The sequence below is a fragment of the Ammospiza nelsoni genome, chromosome 2 (assembly GCF_027579445.1).
Source record: "Ammospiza nelsoni isolate bAmmNel1 chromosome 2, bAmmNel1.pri, whole genome shotgun sequence".
Classification (NCBI taxonomy): Eukaryota; Metazoa; Chordata; class Aves; order Passeriformes; family Passerellidae; genus Ammospiza; species Ammospiza nelsoni.
The window spans coordinates 101,676,296-101,695,834 of NC_080634.1; the positions used below are offsets into that span (position 1 = coordinate 101,676,296).

Genomic DNA, 19,539 nt, shown 5'->3' on the forward strand with positions numbered 1-19,539 from the left:
CGCTGGTGCATCTGAGGAGACCTGTCTATCAGTGCACTGCTGAACTGGGATGAATTTTCATACTAATCAGGATGTGACACTAACAGATTGTACCCTGAAACACAGCTCTCCTCTGAGAATTAGTTACTTAAATAAATGTGCATTTGGATCTGTGTTCTAGCATATTTGGGTTTTTGGTTTTTTGGGTTTTATCAATATGCATTTTATACTTGCACCCACCTTCTCTCTGCAGCTTGCCAAATAATGGGAAATGAGAGGCAAACACTGAACATTATGAGAAGACAACTAGTCCAGGCTTTCCAGAGAGGAGTTATCCACTTCAATCTTTATTACCTTTAAAACTATTTGGCTTTGGACCTTTCAGAGGCAAGCCATCCATTGCCACAATATTTTGTAGAAAACCACCCCTTATAAATAATTACTGCTTTTATTTTTTAAGCTCTTCACCCAAAACAATGCAAAAGCAGGTTAACTCTCCTGTTCTTTGCAATAGTAAAGCAACAGCAGTCTACAGCTTCCTCATGAAGGAAAGCACGGGGCAAGCTGTGACAGCACCCAAGGGAACAACGTGAAGTTGTGTCAGGGAAAGTTTAGACAGGATATTAGAAAAAGGTTCTTCACCCAGAGGGTGGTTGGGCAGTGGAACAGGCTCCCCAGGGAAGTGGTCACAGCTCCAAGCCTGAGAGAGTTCAAGAAATTATTGGACAACGCTGTCGCCCACATGGTGTGACACTTGGGGCTGTCTTGTGAAGGGCCAGGAGCTGGACTCCATTCATCCTTGTGAGTCCCTTCAAACAAATCCTCCTATTTCTCTTAATGGAAGAGTGAATTACGTCAGAACTTTAAAAAAAAAAAAAAATTATCAGTTTTTGCTCTTATTTTCCTTTGCAGCAGCCACTGGTAAGTATCCAGTAAATTGTGATTCTTAGCTTAAAATACAGCACAGACTCAGCCTGCTTTGGGTGATGAATTCAATAAACTTCCATTAATTGGAAGAAGTTCAGCTGAACTTAAAAACTTCACATCAAAAATGCCTGCACTATATGTTCACTGAGGCTTTTTAACTGCAATGAACTTTTAAAAAGTTAAATTGGCCTCCATGGAGCCTTTTGTCAAAAAAGGTCTGTACCAAAGCAAATTGAAACTTATCAGGATACCCCAATTAACACATAGTCTGTGGTGGAGAATACATAAACCCTCTAGACAAGAGAGGCCAAAGCCTCTGTCATTCCTACCATCACATTAATTACATTTACTAGAGACTGAACAGGTGGCAGCAGAGAGATTTGACAAAACAATTCCTTAGTGTGAAGCAGCCTAACACCTTAGGAAGCTGAACAGGGCGAAAAGAAATCTATGCAATTATTTCACAGCACTGCAAATTAATCGCATTTCCAATTTTCATGACACAGTTTTATTGGAATTGTTGTAATAATGCAGCACAAAATCTGAAAGGAAATTCTCCTTTTCCTTCTAAATTGGGGTTTGAGGAGTGCACACAGATTTTCATTGACAGCTGCTAATCCCAGACTCCAAAGCCAGAGTGGTGAAAAGATGCTCCAACAGCAGCTATAGGCAGCTTCTCCTCCCTCACTGGGGTACCTCCCTGACTGCTTTAGCAAAGGACAGATGTTGTGCATGACCCAATTGAACACCGTTTTTTTTGTTATGGCTTTGGGGAAGGAAGAGAATGTTGCACGCAAAATTCAGCGTTGATTAGAAAGCACTAACATTTGGCTGAGCAAACCACAATTCAGCCCCCTGGGCCTGTCTGACCCACTAACCACTGCTTCCTAACTGCTCTGTTATGGCAAAGCTTGCCTGAAAAATGCAGAGCTTGCAAAGCAAAAGAATATGACCCTTACATCAGTCTTGAAACACTTCCTTAATGGCATACTATGAAAATCCCCATTCCCACACTCTCAAATTTATTGGTATTAAACTACACATTTGTAACAAAGATGTAACAACTGATGGAGCCTCTTTAATGACCCAACAGGGAATGCACTGAAGTATCAGACAAACATGTAACATCACTCAAACAAAGAAAATAAATAGCAAGATCTTGTCTGACTAGGCGGAAGAGATGGGGGAAGAAACCCATTTCAGAGTATTTTCAGAATTTAAAATGTACTGTCCCTGTGGTATACCACAGTACTTCTCCTCCAGACAGCAAACAGGTACCACCTACCAAAAGAAGAGATCCCTGTTTTGTTTCCACAACTTCCTTTCGGATATGCTTCCTTAAAACACAGGTTTTTCATAGGCTCTGGAGGCTCAGTGTTTGCCTAGGCTTTGTGCTTTCCTACAGATCTGCAACAGTAATCCCTGTACAAAGGAGAAGAGCATGAAAAGCAGGGGCAGGTAGAGTGGAACACATTGAGCCTTTTTTTCCCAAAGCAACAGCAAAGGTGAGAAGAGTTTATCAAGAAGAAATATGCTAGCTACACTTGAATTGCCTCTTGCAATACCATCAGCAACTTTATCAAGATCAGGTGCCCAGCTCAAATCCCAGTTCTGAAGCATTTATGAAAGCCTTCATTTTCTACTATCAAATTAAAAAAAAAATCCATTCATCACCATGGAAGAAGGAAAATTTGAAGTAAGTACCAGCCACTAAATGCTCAGAAAACAAACAGCAAACAAAAGCCTCCAAAATAATAGCGAGTCTTGTGATTTTTTTTTTCAGCATTCAAGGACTACAACAGACAATGGCTGGATAGGAGCAGGATCCAAGAGCAAAGATTTTGCAGTGTTAAAGAACTAGGCATCTGCAGCTCTCTGAAGGACACTGATCCTTGCACAGAAAGCAAGGAGACATCAAAGAGATGCTCTCTAGAGAACATGGGACACTTTACAGCTAGTAGGGGTTAATGTGATCTTGCAAAAATGTGATTCTTCAAAAAGGGAGAAGGGACTGCCATGTTTAGGTATTATCAGTGGTTAATGATTTTGTAGGAGCACAGAAGATTATGTTTAGTGACCTCTAATTTCTCATGTTTTCTAAAGACAAATTAGAACTTCAAAGGAAGAATCAGGGAAAATGAGAGCCAAAACCACAGCCTCTCTGTACAAGTCACACATTTGCTTTCCTTTCCAATTGTTCCCAAGCTGAAGGAATGCCCAATACAAGCCTTCAAACTAAGGATCAATTTCATTTCACTGCAGAGACAATTCTTTCAGAGGGAAAAAAAGGGCACCATAACGCAATGTGCACGTTAAACATTTTTTTCCAAAAAAATATTTCAGTTTTTTGAGAGAAAGACCTTTCTAATTCAAATATCCTGCTTCTTTGGATCAAAAAATAATCCTACTGGTTTTTGTTTTTCTGCCAACATCAACTTTTTAAACACTGTAAAAACAAACAAATGGTGAAAAAATAAGAATATTCATTATATCACCAGAGATCAGTCATGGAGGACCTTACCACTGTATGGCACAGCAGAGCAAGGCAGGAGCATCAGGGCATCCAGGCACTACACCAGGGAAGAATTTGGGAAAACATTTCAGCAGCCCCCAATGGCTCCTGTCTGAAAAATGCCTTGGAAAACAAGTAGCACAACTACCAAATAAGAGACCTTGAAACTGGCACTCTGTAGCTGTGACCTGATGGAAAGACAACCAGATGCAAAATGTTCCTTTTCAAAAAGGCCTTACTGCATTTTTTAATGAAAATTCCTGTTCACCTATTTCCCAGCCAACAAAGAGAGCTTGAAGAGACATTAAAATGGTGTCATCTTCATATAATGAAAAAATAGACACATCATCTAGCTCATGGGAACAAAAATCACAAGCAAGGGACTTTGAGCCTTCAAATGGGTGAAGCTTCCATGGTTTGAGATTAAAACTCTGTTGCACTCTTGCTTTCCTTGAATTTTCCACACACAGATATAAAAGACAATACCCTTAAAGCTCAGAGGACTTGGATTTAATGCAGTAAACTCCAGGCAGCCCAACTATGTTAACTATTTTAGACACCCATGAGAAGAACAGCTTTCAGGTCAGTTATGCAAAGTTATCTTCTCAGTCCCCATTCTCTATTCCCATAGTGCTGGCTTTCTGCACATGGGACAGCATGAGACCCTGTCACCCACCAGGCCCTGTGCCCTGACAGAGTCCCAACAAAGCCTGTGCTTTGTCTTAGCCAAGCCTTGGTCTCCTCCTCCTCCTTTAGATGAGATGAGGGGTCTCATATAAACAGATACACCCCAGTTACTGAGCTGATGGAATGGCAGGAAATGAACGATGTGCAAGCAAAGGGAAAGATTTAGCAAAGCCAAATACTGCTAGAGTTAATAATCATGCCCTAATTCAAACCAGGCTCCTCTAAAGCAGGTCAGGTTAATTTTAATTACTACACAGTTTTTTTTTCTTGGCATGAGCCAAAGAGGTTCACATCAGAAGCACAGGAACCACTTGGGAGGCAGGAAGCTGCTGCACTTATCCTGTGAGTACCATGACCCCAATCAATTAGCATGCAGTGCTGCACATTTCCTTAAATCATCTCCAGTGCATACATTCCTGCTCTCACATCCAGGCTCACCATAGCTATGAGGGAAACAAGAGATGGTGCTGATGCTTGCTGGCAATTGCTGTCCTGCCCCTTCCACGTGTCTGCAGGGGACACAGCTGCTGGGGGTAACATTTGGGAAGGTATTTTTGAGCAAACTCCTACCAATGCAAATGCAGGTAAGCCCACACACAGCTTCATGAAAAGAGACCGAAGAGCTGGTGTTCCCAAGCGAAACTGGAAATGAAAAAGTCTGCATGTGCGATTGAGTTAATGGCCAGTTTAGGATTATGTGAACAGAGGTTAAGTTTAGGTTACTACATAACCCTGAGAGGAGAGAAGCTACACAGCTGGGCAGAACACTGCCAGATTTCCACACTCTGCAACTTGTGCCATAGCACATACAGGGGCACTGTCATTACCTCTGATTACACCTACTCCACAGGGCTTGATGTAACCAAAGAGTGTGTCAGCAGCCTCCACACAATCAAGGAGGACCCTCTTACACAATGTTACTGTTACACCTGAAGAGTGTATTTTCCTTTGTACTTCATTAATAAAACAAACAAGTAAAAGAACAAAGAACAAAAAGACGGCGGGAGAAAAAAGAAAGCTTGTCTTCCTTCACAGCAGCCCAGGAAGGCCATATGAGGACCATCCTCAAAAGCCACTGCAGAAAGTATCACAGATGTCCAAGCCACAGCCTACACTTTGTCCTGCAGCCACAAAATCTCCTGATCATTCTGCTCTCCCACAGAAGGGACGCTGACAGTGAGTACACAGCTAAGAAGTGCTGGAATCCTGATCTCCTCCTCTCAAGCTTCATGTTTTGTGTCATTAACTTCAGTGCTTAAGAGAAACACAGCTGCCTTGGCAGGTCACACTCAAGAAGAAAGGCAGTTTCTGAGTAAGTGCAAAAGCTCCTTAAAGTCATGATGACCTAGGGAGAGGATTTTAAATTAATTGCCAGTATCTGCTAGCAGGAAGCACTGCACTTACGGCCCAAGTGCTGTGGAAGGTCTGAGATGCAGCCTTGTCACCAGGGTGCCCTCCCCAGCTGTCCCCTTCAGGACAAACAGGGCACACAACAGCTGCCAAGCCTGATGGCTTCAAGTGTCACAGTTCCATCTGTGTCTGCCACAGAAGAGCACAGGTCACTGCTACAAGCCCACTCGTGATGTGGAAGTCACCTGAGTGCACAAAATGTCTCTGGCTGTACTGAATGTCTCTGGGACCAGAAGCAACAGCTGAGGATAAATTAAATTCTGGGATACTACTGTTATGTCAGTGATTTAGCCTGACACAAGAAAATAGTGTTAAAATGGCAAATAAAGGCAGCTTAACAAGGCCAAGAGTAAGGTCCTGCACCTGAGTCAGGGCAATCTCAACCATGCACACAGGCCAGGTGATGAGTGGACTGAAAGCAGCTCTGCCAAGAATGATCTGATGAAAAACTGACTTTGAACCAGCAGTGTGCACTTGCAGCACAGAAAGCCAGCTGTACTGTGGGCTGAATCAAAAGCAGCCCGGCCAGCGGGTTGAGGGAGGCAAGTCTGCCCCTCTGCTCTGGCAGTGTGATACCCCAGGTGGAGCACTGCACCCAGCTCTGGGCTGCAGCGTCCTCAAGGCAGGATGGACATCGACCCTTTGGAGCAGGTCCAGAGGAGGTTACAGAGATGATCAGAGGGCTGGAGATCCTATGGAGACAGGCTGAGAGAGCTGGGGCTGTACAGCATGGAGAAGAGAAGGTCTGGAGAGATCTTGTAGCACCTTCCAGTACCCAAAGGGAGCCTACAGAAAAGATATGGAGGGACCCTTTACCAAGGAGTGTAGAGACAGGACAAGGGTAATGCTTTAAACTGAAAAGAGGGCAGGTTCAGACTAGATACTAGGATGAAATTCTTTACTGTGTGGGTGGTGAGACTCTGTAACCAGGTCTCCCAAGGAAGTTGTGGATGCTCCATCCCTGGAAGTGTTCAATGCCAGGCTGGATGGAGCTCTGGTCTAGTGGAAGATGTCCCTGCCCACGGCAGGGGAATTAGAACTGGATAATTGTTAAGGCACCTTCCAATCCAAACCATCCTACAATTCCATGATTTTTCTCCTATATTTAAACTTGGATAGGGAAAATAAATCTCTCTGCATAGAGATCTAAGAACCACATGCAAATGCAAAGCTCAAGTGTTGGAGCAATGAAGCATATGTAACAAAAAGCATGACATATTTTCTGAGTAAGGCAATAGAAAACACTTTATTTACAAGGTACAGCAGCCAACATAAGGGATGTTTCACACATGCAGAAGAAGACAGACTACTGACCATGTGGGAAGTGGGCACAGCAGTCACGCTCACCAACACATATGGAAGGAAAAAGGCATGCTTCCCTCCTACTAATCTCACCAGTCTCTTCCCTAAAAAACAAGAGTTTTAAGGACCAAGTATTTTTAAAAGGAATACACTAGACGAGAACTTAAGCATGATGGGGTTTTCTGAATTTATAAACCTGCCTTATACAATGGGAAAGATGAAGGAGTGCTTTGGGAACTCACATTTTGGCTGGAGAACTGCTTTTCCCCTTCTGTGTCATCTTATGAAGTCCAATGTCTTGGTTTAGGAAGGGCACTCCCCAGTACAGCACTCCCACTAGAAAGAAAACAAGCCTCTCCCCTCCTCCCCCACTCTGGTGGGAAACAAAAGGAAGAGATTATGGGTTGAGATAAGAACAAGTTACTAGAAAGAGCAGCAAGATAAGAAAAGGAACAGTACCAGTAACAAAACTAATAAAAGAAGTGTATAAAGAGAAGGTGATTTACAGGCAAAAATGCTCACGAAGTGAAAAACAGTGGCAGACGCCCTCCACATGTCCACACCACCCAAAAGCCATGCCCATGTTCTTCCCCTGAGCTGTGAGCTGGAGTCCCTTCCTTCCATCCCTGGCAATGATGTGGGTGGTACAGAATGGCAACCCAGATGTACCCACACATCTCCAGGCTCTGCCCCTCATGGCTACTGCAAAGAAAATACCAAAGAAAGACCAGAAAATACTGGCCAAAACCAGAACATCCCCATCAGTCTCTTCTCAGGAGTCCTGCACAGAGCACCCCATTAGCAGGCCAAAGAACAACTAATGAACAAGGATGCCAAACTTCCAAGTAACTGGTGGGGTTTCTTCGGGTTCTTCTCAACAGAAACTCAGGTTATGTTTCCATTCTCATCCCTCAGCTAAACCCTAACAACTCTGGCAAATAAGGAACATTTCCAATTCTCTAACCACTTTGAACATAGTTCTTTCTAAGAGGGTAGGTAATCTTCAGAAAGTAGATAGCTGTTCTACAGCCATCACACTGACCAATTTTGCAGGTATCTCTACAGCCAAAAAAATACCAATGCTATCTAAGATCAACTAATCAAACATGAAACAAAGCATTTTTATCAACTAAATGCATTTTTGTAAGGAGGACAAGTAACTAGCGCTGACTGTAACTACCCTGGCATTTTCCTGAACCTTTTTTTTTGCATGTTCTTATAGGAACGGAAGACTCAGTGTGCAGTAATTAACACAGTTATATGTCAGGTTTTAACAGCAGCTGGGACATTTCCATTAGCCTTGGCAGCAACACTTAATATTCCACATGTACCATGCCTTTTTGTTCCTGTGGAAATAGAAATCTAAAACTCCAACCTCCCCCCCAGTAAGGCACTTAATTTTGCCTTAAGAAAGCTCTTGACTTTCTGTTTATTTTAAAGCTGTTTCTTTTAAAGTCTCTCCTGTTTTCTGCCTCTCAGAGAGGTACATCACTTAGTTGGAAGCACAAGTCACAGTCACAGCTGCACTCACCTACCATGTGTGAAAACCAGCAAGCGCTTCTGGATGTCACTTCATGGAAAGTCTTCAGTGGAGGATCAAATGCCAACAGGAATAAGGGGGCAGGGAACTATCTACCCACACACATCCCTGCCCACAAACCTAAAACAGCCTAGAGGGATGGAAGGAACAAGGTTTGACCATGATATCCAGCACTTCCTCTCTGTGAGGATAATGGAAAGAGCCTAAACTGGACAAGCTGGAAATCTGATGGTTATGGGAAAACATTCAGCAGATTCTATAATGACAGCCATAGGAAACATCAAAAAATCCACAAATAAAGTTTTACAGGAAAATAAAATCATTTTAATGAAATCTGCAGACTGTTTAAGGATGAAACTAATTGAGTCTTGAGTCGTGCTGCTGCCTCACTTGTGTTTTGTTTCAGTTCCACCCACTCCTCAAATACCTACCTTCAGTCTGCCACAGCTACTTTAAATCAACGTTTTCAAGAGGTTTTTTTACTCCTTCCTTATTCTGGTTTTTTTTTTGGTTGTTTTTTTTTTTTTTTTTCTTTTCTGAGGTTTCCACTGAGGAATAAGAGGAATTTAGTATGTGGTAGATTACAGCAATTTCTCAAGCTTGGTGTTGCAAGCATATCAGTGGCAAATAACAAGATAACATGAAAAATGTCCAAGAATTTCAGGAGAAGGTTAAAGATTAAGCATTTATTGTATGCTTCTCCTAGTAAAGCATGAGGAGAAAAACAGGTATTTTCAAACTGTTTAAAAATAATTTAAAGGGAGAGACAAAAAATTGCAGGCTAAATCCAGCAAATATTACTTTACTGGATATTTTTTATTCCACATCATTTTTTCTTAAAGTCTCCAGGCATAATCTGAATTGGGGGATTTTCATCAGACAACTACCAAGCATAAGAAATCACCACTTCAATTTCAGCACAGGATGGGGGAAATGTCTATGAAGTGAAGGTACACATTGCATAAGGGAAATAATTACTAACACGGGCTACATCAGCCACACATAGCAAAGCCCCCTCTGCACTGCATTCCTCGCATTGGCTTATGCAAAACTTTGGCTCAATGTAACTGTTATCAGCTTTAGTACCTAATAACTTCTCTGGCTGGAGAAACAGACCATTGTATGGACTGGATTCTGTTACATCCCTTGACATGGCATGACAAATATCTCAGAGATTTCAAGGCTTTGGTACCTGTGCCCGTCACAGAGCATGAGCAGATGTTGCATTAAGTGTTCTTGTTTTCACACCTTGCAAGTCGTGGGTTCTTGACAGATGTGCTGGAGTAGATCCCTGTGCTTGCACCAAAAGAGCTCCAAAATACTCCCACTAGACATTTCTATTTCCTCATGACTTGTTTTTTTTTTAAACAGCTCAAGAAAAGCATTTAATTTCCCACAAGGGAAGTTCCATGTGGCAGACTTATTTTCAGCTGTGTGCTTAACAAATACAAAAACTCATTTTACGCTTTTGTTTGGGAAAGTGCACGACATTTATGTCAACACAGTTTTGGTAACAAAAGCATAAGTTTAGACACAAGTAGCAATCACTTAAAACCTTGCAAAAGTTATTCCTTCAAAAAAAAAATCAAGGAAAAAAAAGCTACAAATATAGGATACAGAAAACATAGAGAATAAGAAAATGAAAACTACTTTAGTAAAGAATTTACAAAAAAGCATTGAAGACCCAGCCAGTGTTCTGCAATAGTTCAAACTTGCATGGTGTTTTTTGGCATGGTGTGTGTCAAGGACTCCATTCCAGAAAATCCTTACAGAATTTTGCAGAACCTTGAACTTAAGAAATCTTAAAAAGAAGTCTTAAGTTGATGAAAGCACTGTCTTATGCTATGAAACATTTGTGCCCAGTCACAAAACACATATAAACTCACAGAATTAAAAAAGCACGTGAAATCTCTCTTGAAGTGATAGCTAAGACCCAACAGCAGCCAAGTGGGCTCCCAAAGGGTGTCAGCAGGTGACTGCAGGCAAACAGTGCTCACCTGCACCCAGCCGCTCCCCTGATACACACTCAGCATTAGGATGAGAAGCCTCAATGAATCTGTTACCATGTAAGCTGGCAAAAACACAGACTAAAGGGTAAAGCCAGACATTGGGGAGTCCCAGTCAGCTGTGCCTTGCAGGCAGCATGGGGCAGTCAGATTCCTCCCCAGTTAGCCACCAGGGCAGGCTCCACTGCCCCAGCTCAGCAGAACAACCAATAAACCCAAGGGTGTGTTTCCAATACTGAGATAACCAGCACACTACTCAAAACATAAACCTCCTCTGGCTGAACTCCCATCATTTACTCTGGGTTTGGATCTCCTGAGCAGCTGCATTGTTAACACAAGGTGTCCTTTCTATTTATCCACAAACCAGCACCTGCAAGGCAAGCCAGCTGCCTCCTTACTCCTGCAAAACTTTTGTCCTGTTTGCCTTCAGTGCAATCCAACTCTGATTTATGTATGGTTTACACCAGGGCAATTCCTGTATTTCCACTGGCAATGAAGGAGTGTATTCAAAGACAAGAGCTTTAGGCTGCAATATGCAATGATTGCTCTATGCAATCTTAACAGATTTTACTTAACAGACATTAAAAAAAACCCCAAACAAAATTATGAAGGTTGTATCTTACACTGGATACTCCAAATCAATTCATGAAATCCAGTCTTGCTCATGACCCAAGTCCCAGCTAGCTTTGAACCACAGTCCTTTTCAACATCTCCCCACAGAAAAAAAAATTCTAAAAAATCCCAAATATTAAAGTACATTTCTGAAAGTTCTTCTCTGTACATATAATTCTAGGCTACAATTTCCAAATGTGACATACACACAACTATCAAAGCATAAAACAAATATGCCCAAAAGTGATGCAGAGAAAGGCACTGAGGTTTGTATCTATTGATAGCGCTGTGGCTGGCACATCCTTCTGTTAATGAAACATAAGCTCCATTCACATTTTGAAATATGCTGCTCATCAAAGAGCTCCAAAACCAGGGAGAACAAAAGATGTTGAATTCTCATAGCTCTTTGTGTTGCTTGTAAATGTTTCCCAAGCCACAACTCCCCATGCAAGCTTTTGAGCCTAAAACCCAAGAGACAAATAATTATGGAGAGGAAGACTGCCAAAGCACCAAGACAGAGCAGCAATAGAAAGCAACAAACAGCTGAGAATTAAGTGGTACACAGGGCGCTACCTACTTGTTACACTGAATGGTGACATCTCCACTGATGCCCACTGTCCTTATTGGGGGGGGGGGGGGGGTGACAGGATTTGGACTGGCACAGCTATCCCTGCACCAGAGCTATCTCAAGTTCACACCTGCCTGCAGAATAAATGATAGAAAAGGATCAGGAGATGTGGATTCCTCTCTGGGTACTGTCAAGCCAAGTTTGCTTCCTTTGGGCCACAGGCTACGTTGCACATGACCTGGAAGAAGCCAGCTTATGAGATGGATGTGATGGGCTCTGTTTTGCCTTTTGACCACTGTGGGTATTGGTCCAGTAATCCTCCCTGCACAGGATTCTGCACCGCTACAGAGAAAAGCTGCAGGCTCAGCTGGGACACATCACTTGAATACAACCATCTTTGATGCTCCACACAGAAACTAAACTACCTTTCCTTACATTTGCTCACACCAATGCAAACCCAGAGGCATCTGTACACAAATGGATTTTAAGGAACCAGCCAGAAGAAACAGAAAGAATCTTGATTTCTATCAAACCAATGCAGCCACAAGCGTGCTTAAGCAAACCCTGGAAAATGACCTCCCAAATGTCTCACCACGCACCTCACTGGAAGCCCAGTGAGATGCCATGTGCTCCATCATCTTCCACAACATTAACACTGTGGGGCCACCAAGAGATGGAATTTTCCACAGGTGGGCTCGAGGAATGCAGCTCCCATGGCTCCGTGCAAGCACTCGGTGGGAATGGCACGAGGAGCTGCACACAGGGGCAAGGCGCTGTGGGGCAGCCACTCATGGAGACCAGCTGTGTGCATGTCTGGGGAAGCAAAGGGCACACACAGCTGGGGTGCCCGTGGGGGAGGTCAAACAGAAGAGAAATCCATCAGTGGGAAGAGCAGCCGTTGTGGGGAACAAGGTAACGCAGCAGCGCACAGCAGCTCCCTCAGCAAATGCTCTGCTTCAGGGAAATGTCACTGGATACAATGCTCTCCCACTTCTGAAAAGACAACAACACATTTCTAACCAAAAACTATCAGTGGAAATACAATAAGAGGAGTTATTTTGCATCTGCCTTCAACAACTGTGTACCTCAGAGAAAAGAAAATCCTCGCTAATGAAAACGTGCACGACTCAGATAACGTGATACCACAGTATGAGGAAAAAAAGAGATACCAGGAAGTGGGCTTCACTGGGTTTGGTTTCAAGGGTTTTTTCACCTTACCCTGAAATGGACAGTGGACTTACTTTTTTTAGAGTAAGGACTTGAGATATTACTAAATATTGCTCAGAGAAGTTGTGGATGCCCAATCCCTGGATGCTCCTTCCCTGGAAGTGTTCAAGATCAGGCTAGGCAGGGCTTTGAGCAAGTGAAAAGATGTCCCTGCACTAGCAGAGGGGTTGGATTAATTTGATCTTTAAAGCTCAAACCAAAATATGCTATGATTAGAAGACACCTGGAGACTTCAACTGGTTTTAAAAATTCCATAAACAGTCTGAAAAAGACAGGCAATCAGGCACTGACAGTTCAGAGCTCCCAGGGATGCAATTTATCATCCAGTATGTTTTTCTGAAATGGAACAATTCAAGATCTATCAGACACAGAATTAACACACAGGATGGAGGATATCCTGTATTACAGAACCACACACTTCAAAAGAGAGGATGAGGAAGAACCTGTAAATATAGTGAAAACACAAATTGTTTAGGATACACAACATTTTCTCCTCCACCCCCTCCTCAGACAAAAAGGATTACAGTAAGAAGGCAAATTAAGTAACTTTTAACAGCACAAACAGGTGCTGTGGAGATAAAGGAAGGGCAGCAGTACAAAATTTTGTACTTCACAGGTTTTATGAGAAGACAAATTGAACACTAGTTTCTTTTCTTTTAATAAGAATAAGGTTAAATATGTTTAAGAGGTGTATGATTTAAGAAAATATGGACTACACCACTTGGCAATTGAAATCCAGCCACCCTTAATGACCAAAGCTAATCAGATTTTACTATTAATGTTAGACACTAAAGATTTCAGTTCCTAACTGAATGAAATGAATAGCTGAATAGAAAGAAAGTAGACTGAGTCTCTTTCAGGATTTGCCCTCAACTGTTTATAAGAAGAAAGCCTGGTTTAGGGAATATTTGAACCTACCTCAGACACATTTAGTGTAAAAGCAAGGACCATTTCTCTGGGTGGCAACAGCCCCTAAGCTGGAACTCCTGAAGATAATGCCTACAAGAAAAGGGATGGTCTGCTCTGGGATGCAGGGAGGAACTGCAGGGACACAGAAACAGGTACTGCTGATGGAGCTGGATGGGCTGGAGAAGGTGTGAAGGACAGGAAATGGCCCCAGTGTGACACCTCTGGGAATTCCCAGGCCTTTAGGTTCCACAAGGCAGCAGTTCCTGCAAGGGGACTTGAAAGAAATGGGACTAGAACCCACACAAAGACAGGCAGAATTTCATCCTCTGTTTGCAGACAGTGTTCTCTTCATTATTCCTTTTCCAAAAACCAACCAACCCAAATATAATATATATACTCACACTGCTCCAGCCACTTTTTTTTTTCTTTTAAGTAAAAAGCAACAACTTAGAGAATACAAAGAAGAAAAAGCGTAAAATTACGAAAACACACAGTTCCCAAGAAATGATGTTGTATCATGCTTTTCAAACTTTCAGGAACCAAAACTTTTTTGAGTTTTTTTGTTCATTTTGTAAAATAACAGCCCCCTTCTCCACTTTCTAAGTGAAACACTATGTTTTAGAGAGTGTGTGCCACAGTGTAAGATGCCCATGGGTGGGAATTCTCACAGGAGATGCACAAAGCAATGCACTGGTCATTACTGAGGACCCTCCATCCAGCCAGTGCAAACCCCAGCCAGTGCTGGCAATAGGGAGCCCAAGTTTCAGAAGTGCTGAGGGAGCCAAAAGCCCAAAGAACAATAATGGCTGCAGAGAGCTCTCAGCCTCCAAAAAGGAAAACAAAAAACCAGCCTGGATAAGCCAGTCCCACACAAAAGTTTTGTGTGAGCAAGGACAACTCAAACTGCCTTAATGAGAAGCAGTCCAACACATCCCTGCCATCAGGCCAGGACGCTCAGCAACAGCGCTGGGGCTCCACACAAGGCCTGGTGAGACAATCACATCAGCCTCAGTCCACCTAATGCCAAGGCAACAGTTATGCAATGACAGAAACAAAACGTTGTATTCATGGGCGACTGGATCACCAGCTGACAAAGGCTTCTTTTTGTGACTTCTTTTTGAAGTACTTCATATGAAATTTCTGCTCCAAGTCCCCTCTCCTGACGGACCAAACCACCATTAACTCAGGCACAGCTTGGTCATCCAACAATGCTTCTAAGCAAAGAACTCGGCAGACCTTGGGATTTTGTGTTGTTACTATCATCATTATGAGCAAAATGTTCAAGAAAAGTTTTCTTGTCTCCACTCCCCTTTTCCCAACTGCTACATTCAGGACAACACCTTCTATATGGACATAAATTATATACTTCACACACTGTTGCAGTCTCACAATGTGCAAGATTAACTTTAGTGGGTTTTTAAGATTATTACGACTGAAATAAAGATGGGCTTCTTCTTAAGATGAATCACTCACGAAGATTTAAAACAGCGTTTTGATTTCAAACTGCTAATAGCTTAATTCACTGAAGGAAAACCAATTTCATACACTTAGCAGCAAAGACATTTAAGAACAATTTTACATGGAAATCGATACTCTTCCCTTAATAAGGCAGTAAAAACATTCCTTTGTTTCTATCCTTCTTCCCTTGCTATTCCAAGATTTATTGGACATCAATCCATGCCAGTAAAAGTGTAAGTTAGGAAGAAGGTAGTAAGATGTAGACAAGAGAAGAGGCTGTCCACTTTGCAGTTTCATTTAATATCAAAAGTTCACAGAGGAAAAGAATAGTCTAAAAAATGAGTATCAGAATATGGACATAAAAAATAAAGTTTTTGATGCTGCTAATACAGCTGGTTGGTTTGTTTCAACCATCAGAGCTGCTGAAGCTACAGGAATCAGTACTTTACTGTGTACTAAAAGGGGTGTAGAAAACTTCTAAAAAGCTTAGCAAAAAGACATTAATACTAGAGGAGTCTGATCTTCACTAAGCTGGGGAACAAACCAGTTAATAAGCATTTAGAAATTAGGGAATTAGGTGATGCGAATTAATTTAACAAAGTAGCAGCCATAGGATTCCGTCAGCTTCCTTTAGCTTTGGCTGAGTAATTAATTTTTTTCTTCTTAATTAAAACCAGAGAGAGTGCCAGCATCAGTATGTGCATATTAACACTCGGGCACGCACTGATAGCTCTGCTTTAGCAGTTGCAACCTCTCAGCAATAATACGCCAGTGGCAAACCAGACCAAAGACAGAGCTGTATTTTTCTATATTTCCTTTTCCCAAACCTCCTAACTTTCACTACTGCTTAATTAATTTGGGGGTATTGTTGGTTGAAAGAGAGCTCGCGGGAAGCAGCCCATATACTAAAGTGCCACGCTGAAAGGATGGGAGTGCTGAAGGTGAGCGCTGGCTGCCGAGGGACCCATGTGCACTACGGATCTCTCCCTCCCTAGGGCCCCATTTCTGCTCCTGTTAACACACTCATGCAGCGCTACCCTCCCCGTAAGTTTGGGAACAAAAGTTGCCACTTTCCACCCAGCGCAGCCGAGGGAACAGCGCAGCACGTTATCCCAATGGCCCGCAGGATTCCCCAGCGCTCACACCTAACAGCTGCATCACGCCCGGCACACGGGAGCGCTCAGCACTGCCCACTCCACTCTCCCGCCTGTGTCCCGAGGCCATTCCCCCTCCCGATCAAACCTCACAGCCCCGCAAAAGCTGACCCGCACCTTTGGGGACGGTGTCTGGCGAAGAGGAGCTGCGCCCCCCGCTCCGCCTTATGCCGAGGGCAGCCGGGGGACACCGAGCCAGCCCCCAGCGCCGGGCGGCGGCACCGAGACCCGCGGAGAGCCCCGGGCACGCTCCGGCCGCCCCTGCCCCCAGAGTGCGCCTCTTCCTCGGCTTCTGAGGGATGGAGCACGGGATGCAGGAGCTCCGGCCGGCTGCGTACAACCGCCTCCGAAACTACAGATCCCGCATTCTGCATTGTTATCATCATCATCACCCACATCAATGATTTACTTCCAGAGGAAGGGAGCGCTCTGCAGCTGGCGAGCAAGGTCCCGTTGTTCCGCCGGACAGGGTGTCCCTGCGCCCGTCCCCGCTCCCGCTGCCTGCGCGGAGTTCCTGCGGCAGCGGCGCCGAGCGAGGCGGGCGGAGGGGCGGCCGCTCCCCCTCCCCGCGCCGCCGGGGCGCTCAACAGGCGGCTCCGCTGCCGCTGCCCCCGCCGGGGCTGCCCCGCGCCCACCCTCCCGCAGCCGCGGCTGCCCTGCGGTCCGGGGCGCGGGCTCTGCCGCAGCCGCGCTCGCTTACCCATGGCCGGCTCGCGTGGTCCGGGCGGTGCAGGGCAGGGGCTCGCTGTGCTGTGCCGGGCTGTGCCGTGCCGGGCTGTGCCGTGCCGGGCTGTGCCGTGCCGGGCTGTGCCGTGCCGGGCTGTGCCGTGCCGGGTGAGCGGGCTGGCAGAGGGCAGCGGCCGCAGCTCTCGCAGTGGCGGGCTCGGCTGGGCTCGCCTGCGGCGGGAGCGAGGGGCGGGAGGGGCTGAGGGGCCGAGGGGCGGGAGGGGCGGGGCGGCCCCGCCTGCGCCGCTCCAGGGGCCCGGCCCGGCCCGGCCGAGCGGGGCAGCGGGCACAGCGCCCCCCCGCGGCCGCCGCCCCGCCCGGGGGTCGCGCTCGGTTCCGCCCCTGTCCCCGTCCTCCTCCAGTGTGACATCCCCGTCCTCCTCCAGTGTGACATCCCTGTCCTCCTCCAGTGTGACATCCCCCTCCTCGGGGCTGCCAGGGACGAGCCGCCGCGCCGCGGGCAGGACCCCTGACCCTCTCGCCTGGGAAACCTTGGGAACCTGAGCTGCGGGCACCCTTGACCTTCAGAGGCACCTGCCCCCTAATGTTTCTCTGTGACAATGGCAAGGGCAGAGTGTGCTCAAACACAACATCATTTCAGTCATTACTGTGCGTACCCGTGCTCAGCAATGTGATCCTTATCTTCACAGCCCCTTCCGAAGCGCCTCATGCCGCTCCCAGCGTCACGCAGCACTGCGGGAGCTCCACCTGAGCGCGTTCCAGCCACACAGCCGCGCGGGACGGTGCGCGCAGGGACTCTGCCACTCCTTAGGCGCTGCGAGGAATGTGTCTTGGCTTTGGGAAAATTCGGTGAATGGGACCCTGGAAGAAACAGACCAGGTAGTTCCGGGGCATATAGGTGGCTTCTCCTTTAGGAGATTACCAGTAGCCCCTTCCCCATACCTAGAGATGCTGGAGGTAAAATAACAGTGAAGATCACGCAGGAGTGATCCTTCACACACACTGAAGATGCGTATGGAAAAGAGTGGCAAAGTCAGCTTTTCCAGTTTAGTTGTTTTCCTGAATTGGACTTTTACCATTAGAGCAATTTGATTGCTTCAGTTGCAAAGGTCTGTGCTTTAGACAGAATAAGTGCATACAGTGACTAATATCAATCAGATTGTGCTGATTTACATTAACTGGGTACTTGGCATGCATTTCCTTTGTCTTTGCCACAATAATAATACACTAATCTTCTGTTATTTATGTGCAGTGTAAGGAAATATTTCATTTCCTCCTATGATCATTAACACATCAATCTATTCAATTATGTAACAATATTTTCCAACTCAAATTGAGATCAATTGCTTAAGAACATATTAATAATGTTCAAAAGCAAAAGAGTGACAGAAGTGTGAACACCAATTTTTAGGGAAATTAGTTCATACTTCGGAAATTCAGACCCCTGCTCCCAAAATAGCGTGTGCACTCATTATTAAAGTTGCAATGTTAATGTGTGGTTTCTTTTCCATTAACAAAAAAAAAAAAAAATAAATCACAGTCTCCTGGGCCAAAATGATCTGAGGCTTTTGCATTGATTAATGAACATATATGTTTTTCCAGTAATGTCTGTGAGCTCAACACCATGCAAGCACCATGGGATCAGGGAGTAAATGCCTCTCCTCTAACAGGCAATAAGTGGATTTATGGAGTAAGCCATTTTATAAAGATAAAAAAAATCATAGCTAAACTGATCACTAGCAAGCTGCTTCCAGGCCCCACTGGGAATTAAAGTAGATGAGCTATGCACCTTTGAAAAATTACATTAATTATGGAACTAGCACGTGACCCTTAACTAGAGTGGCACTAAATAGTACTGAAATATGGAGGGAACAAGAGGCAAATGGTAAGAGCATCCCACTGTGTACAGCACCATGTGCTGGTGAAGGTGTAAGTTAGTTTCTTTTTTAAAAATAAAAATTAGTTAAAATTTATATTCTTTGAAGTTGGTACAGCATACTGCTTGATTTGTAATAGAATCAGCTGAAAAATGCCCCTTAGTTCTGATTGTACTTGCACTTAAGGGTAACTCTACATCACTGAAATCCATAGGATGAGTTCTTCAAGGGAAGTTGGCCAGTGCTGTCCAGGCTGGATTAGCACACTTACTCTGAAGTATGAGGCAGATATTCCTGAGGGAGTGCAGAAGAAGTTGTCCATATCAACACATTTGCAGGGAGAGGAGGGACTCACTTTCTGCCATTCTCAGAAATATTGGTATTTTTTTTCTCCAAAGGGTAAAGCAAAGAACAGCTGTCCAAATATTGGTTATGGCTCCACAGTGAGAGGTGATTTCCACTCACAGAGGTACCAAGTCTCTGAAAAGTGGAGACAGAAGTTGACACAAGTTTTGGTTCCTTAAGCAAAACTACATTGTAATATTCAATTGAGGTCCAGGAGACAGGAATACTTGAAATTTCTGTTAGGAATAGAAACTAATGGATTTAATTTCAAAACCAAGATGGATGTAGAAACAGGTATTTCCCTGTTTGGGAAAGGCTTAGGACTGGATTCTGGTCCAT

At 44.5% G+C, this 19,539-nt stretch overlaps 1 protein-coding gene across 3 annotated transcripts in view; it reads right to left on the reverse strand.

Annotated features, from left to right (window-relative positions):
• The window catches only part of GPM6B (glycoprotein M6B), a 106,252-nt gene extending 89,036 nt beyond the window's left edge, over positions 1–17,216 (reverse strand). For 2 of the 3 annotated variants that reach the window (XM_059466523.1, XM_059466525.1), the window contains exon 1: positions 16,992–17,010. In XM_059466523.1, coding sequence (XP_059322506.1) covers positions 16,992–16,995 — 4 coding nt within the window. In that variant the 5' untranslated portion in view covers positions 16,996–17,010. Of the gene's footprint in view, positions 1–16,991 lie in introns of all 3 variants that reach the window. The other variant, XM_059466526.1, reaches the window with a different exon arrangement.
• Between the last annotated feature and the right edge of the window lie 2,323 nt (positions 17,217–19,539).